The sequence below is a fragment of the Rhinopithecus roxellana genome, chromosome 12 (assembly GCF_007565055.1).
Source record: "Rhinopithecus roxellana isolate Shanxi Qingling chromosome 12, ASM756505v1, whole genome shotgun sequence".
NCBI lineage: Eukaryota > Metazoa > Chordata > Mammalia > Primates > Cercopithecidae > Rhinopithecus > Rhinopithecus roxellana.
The window spans coordinates 111,995,728-112,000,591 of NC_044560.1; the positions used below are offsets into that span (position 1 = coordinate 111,995,728).

Here is a 4,864-nt window from a genome sequence, read left to right on the forward strand (position 1 = left end):
GCTGCAGTGAGCTGTGATTGCAGCACTGCCTTCCAGCCTGGGTAAAAGAGCGAGTCCTTGTCTAAAAAAAAAAAAAAAAAAAAAAAATAGTGTTGTCAGCTTGTCACAAAACAAAAGGGGATGGTGACCTCACACACCCATGTGGTGGCCGCAGTTCATCCCACTGCCCAGGGCTGAGGCCAGAGTTCATGGGTGACCTCACAATGTTCAGGGTGGCACCGGCCCACTGCCCCAGCCCCAGTCCACCATGCCACCCATGCTGTGGCTGCTGCTCAACTTTGCTGCCCCGGCGCTGGGGTTCTACTTTTCCATCAGCTGCCCCAGTGGTAAGCAGTGCCAACAGGCCCTGCTCTCCGGCAATGACATTCTCCTGTATTGCAACTCCTCGGGAGCACACTGGTACTACTTATTCACACAAGGCAAGAAGGGCAGGCTCGCCAGCCTCACCAATATTTCCAATATGGAAATAATGCCCGAGGGCAGCCTTCTCATTAAAGACCCATCGCCCTCCCAGACGGGCCTCTACCACTGCTGGAATAAGAATGGCCGCCAAGTGGTGCAGTATGAAATTGACTTCCAGGACGTCTCCACGCTGCATGTAACACACAAGGACCTGGGTCAGAGGCCCCTGCAGAACGAGACCCTGCATCTGGGCAGCAAAGAGCTCATTTTTACCCGGTGGGAGCCCTGGCAGGACTGCAACCGCTGTAAGGAGCTGGGCGAGCGTAAACGACTGGGGTACTGCTACATTCAGGAGCCTCTGGAGGAAGCCATGCCCTGCTGGCTCTATCTGGGAGAGGTGCTGGTGTGGTCTAGCCGCTTGCGGCCTGAGCTGCAGGTGGAAGCCTGCCACGTCCAGTGCACCAATAACACACAGTTAAGGGTGGATTACGTCATTTTTGACAACTTCAGGCTCGATGAGGAGACGGAATTTGTGTGGCTCGACTGTCCCTTAGGATCCATGTACAGGTGATGGAATCCCTGCCTCTGGCCCCTAGCCAGGTTCTTCTGGTTGGGGGATCCTGGTGGTAATATGTGCAGAGGGACGAGGGGGCGTTCTATGCAGGTCAGCCCCATAGTGGTCATCAGGACAGTGCCAAGCCCTGGTGTTAAACAGTCCAAGGGGGACACAGCCCAGGGCGGTGCGAGTTGGAATGGGAAAAGCACAGGCAGACAGATGGGGCTGTGACGGGGGAAGCCCAGGAAGCTTAGGGACTCCAACAGGACCCTGCCTCATCTGGGAAGGTCATTGAGACCCTGGAGGAGAGGCTAGTCCCCCCAGAGCTTCCCATCAGGTTCTACCTCCCAGAATTCACACTCATCTTGCTTCCTGCCAGGAGTCCCTGGAAAATACCCCCTTCCCCTCCTCTCCCCCAATCCACCTGCCCCTTAATAAGAAATGCAGGCTGGGCGCAGTGGCTCATGCCTATAATCCCAGCACTTTGGGAGGCCGAGGTGGGTGGATCACCTGAGGTCAGGAGTTCGAGACCAGCCTGTCCAACATGGTGAAACCCCGTCTCTACTAGAAATACAAAAATTAGCCAGGTATGGTGGCACATGCCTGTAATCCCAGCTACTTGGGAGGCTGAGGCAGGAGAATCACTTGAACCCGGAGGTTGCAGTGAGCTGAGATCACACCACTGCACTCCAGCCTGGGCAACAGTGGGAGACAACTCTGACTCAAAAAACAAATGCAAAAAACAAAAACAACCCAGAAATTCATTGTCTCACCCTTCTGGAGGCTGTAAGTCTGAAACCAAGGTGTCAGTAGAACCACACTCCCTCTCAGTCCCTCTGAGCTGGGCAGAATCCTCCCTTTTTCTAGCTTCTGGATGCAGTCAGAGATCCCGGTCTTCTCTGGCTTGTGGCTGCTTCTCTCCAGTGCCCGCCTCCATCATCACTTGGCATTCTTCCTGGGTGCCTGTGTCCCTGTTTCTCTTCTCCTTTTCTTAAAAGGACACCACTCAGATTGGATTGAGGGCCCACCCTATTCCAATATGTTCTCATCTCAACTGATTATATCTGCAATGATCCAATTTCCAAATAAGGTTACATTCTGAGGTTCTGGGAAGGACATGCGTTTTGGGGGGCCACTGTCCAACTCAGTGCAGAGGTCTTGCCAGCCCCCGGCCACACGGGGTCATTGTGATGTGTTAAGGGTACTAAAGACTGTAGAGTGCCTGCCACAGCATCCAATAAGAAGTTCCACAATGTACCTAGCTGGGAACGCAAGCTTTTATGATATTGTCTGTGGAGTATCCTCTCTGTTCTTCCACCACGCTGGGTATGTCAGTGCCTGATTCATTCTCCACTAAACACGTGTTCACTGCACATTTATATGCCGAGCTCCATTCTAGGGACCTGTGAAACAGTGAAGAACACAACCAACAGAGATTCCTGCCCTTGTGGCACATAAATACATAGTTTTATTATTGTTGTTGTTTTTATTATTATTAGGGTCTTGCTCTGTCACCCTGGCTGGAGTGCAGTGGCACGACCACGGCTCACTGCAGCCTCAATTCCCCGGGCTCAGGTGATTCTCCCATCTCAGCCTCCACAGTAGCTGGGACTACAGGCATGCACCACTACGCTAGGCTAAGTTTTTAAGTTTTGTAGAGATGAGGTCTCACTCTGTTGCCCAGGCTGGGCCCAAACTCCTGGATTCAAGTGATCCTCCCACCTCAGCCTCCCAAAGGGAGGGATTACAAACCTGAGCCACTGTGCCCAACCTATCGTATTTTGGATGGTGACGGAGCAGGGAAGGATGCTGGGAATAGGGGAAGTTAAAAGTGTAAAGTGGTGGGGTCAGGGAAGTTTCCTCTGAGAAGCTGCCATTTCAGCCCAGACTGAAAGGAGGTGAGGGAACCCTGGGGACAGAGGGAACAACCAGGGCGGAGGCTGTGCCCAGCATGTCAGAGGAACATCTGGGAGAGCAGCATGGCTGAGCAGAGTGAGTGAAGGGGAGGGTGAAGGAGATGAGACCAGACAGGCAAGGGCAGGTGGACAAATCATTAGAGTGCCCTTGCTAACTCCTCCAAATAACCTTATGAGGTACAATCATTACTCTCCATTTTTTTGGTTTGTTGTTTTCTTTTTTGGGACAGGGTCTTGCTCTGTCACCCAGGCTGGAGTGCAGTGCTGTGACTGGCTCACTGCAACCTCAACCTCCTGGGCTCAAGTGATCCTCCCACCTCAGCCTCCTGAGCAGCTGGGACCACAGGCGCATGCCACCGTGTCCAGCTAATTTTTTAAATTTTTGCAGACATGGGTTCTTGCTTTGTTGTCCAGATTGGTCCTGAACTCCTGGGCTCAAGCCATCCTTCTTGCCTTTGCCTCCGAAGGTGCTGGGATTACAGGTGTGAGCCACCAAGCCCAGTCTAGACTCTTATTTTTAGATGAGGAAATGGAAGTTCAAAGAGCTTGAGGTATTTGCCCAGGTCTCCCAGCCAGTAAGGGGTGGGGCCAGTAAGGGGTGGGGCCAGTAAGGGGTGCGGCCAGTAAGGGGTGCGGCCAGTAAGGGGTGGAGCCCTGGGAGCCCCCACCCCACTGTGGATGGCTGCACAGTGCTCCGTGGGGAGTGGCAAGGAGGGGGCGGAGCGGTGCTTTATTTTTTTGTTCCTCAGGGAGAAGGGGACCGCTGTCTCCACCTCCCTTCAGACGTCGGTTCCTCCTTCCTCCCTGGGCCCTGCACCTGACCTTTTCCTCCTCGCAGGTCCCTCAACTGGCATGCCAACGACATCCCCCTGACGTGGGAGAGCCAGCTCTCCGGCCGGGACTTCACCACCTTCCTGGACCCCTCCACCGGCGGCAGACAGCTGCGGGTCTTCCAGCCGGCCATCTACAAGTGCTTCGTGCAGCAGGAGCTAGTGGCCCAGTTCAACCCCGCCGCCAGTCCGGAGACGCTGGAGGCTCAGTGGAGAGAGAACGATGCCCAGTGGCGGGAGGCAAGGAATGCCCTGCAGGGCAGAGCGGACTCCGTGCTCAAGGGGCTGAAGCTGGTGCTGCTCGTCGGCACCGTCCTGGCCCTGCTGGGGGCGCTGCTCAAGTTCATGCGCCCTTCCCCGGGCAAGAGAAGCAAACAGGTGCTGGTGGTGAAATAAAGCGAACCCCCGATGCACAAGTGGACCTGGCCTCCGGTTCCCTCTTAGCCACAGCCTCCCCTTAGGTCGCTCCCACCCGCGTGCCCACCCACACGCTGCTCTGAGATGCATGAACCAGGACAGACCTGCGGCCATAGCCCAGGGTGACCGAGCTCTTCCCTGGGTCAGGTCCTGCTCTGTTAACTCATTAGTAATTTCTATTCCACAGATGAGGAAACTGAGGCTGGGGATTCTAGTTCAAACCAGGTTGCCTGGCCCAAGCCCTGTGTTCTTCAGAAGGAGGGAAAGATGCAATGAGGCCATTCCTTGGGTGTCGCCCCAAGGGTGGTAACTCATAGCCTCCTCACTCACCCCATTCCCCCAACAAGATGGGGAGTATGAGCAGGGCATCCCGAGGCTCCCCAGATCTCACTGGGCCCTGCTGTCTTTCCCTGCCCATCCCTTGCCCGCCCTCCCTACTGTGCCCAGGTCTTCAGGCCCAGCCACCACTCCCCAGGTCAGAGGCAGTGCCAGATACGCACCACTTTTCCAGGCTCTTGCAGTGGAGCGAAGCCCCTGAGGCCCTTGGAAGGGGAGACAGGCCCTTCTGCTGGTACAAGGCGCCAGGTCTGGCTCAGCTGACCTGCAGGAATGACCAGGCCTGGCTGTTCCCAGAAATCACACACTGTTCAGCAGAGTGCAGGAGTGAACAATAATTCATTCCATTAAAATTCATTGCCCTGATAGTGCAGTGAAGCCATGACTGGACAGAGATGAAACTCTCC

At 55.1% G+C, this 4,864-nt stretch overlaps 1 protein-coding gene across 1 annotated transcript; it reads left to right on the plus strand.

The window, feature by feature from the left end:
• Nucleotides 1–204: 204 nt before the first annotated feature.
• On the plus strand, nt 205–4,117 carry FAM187B (family with sequence similarity 187 member B). Its single transcript, XM_010369328.2, has 2 exons — nt 205–969; nt 3,713–4,117. The coding sequence occupies exons 1-2, from the start codon at nt 248–250 to the stop codon at nt 4,098–4,100; spliced, it is 1,110 nt and encodes a 369-aa protein (XP_010367630.2). The 5' UTR covers nt 205–247; the 3' UTR covers nt 4,101–4,117.
• Nucleotides 4,118–4,864: the final 747 nt, after the last annotated feature.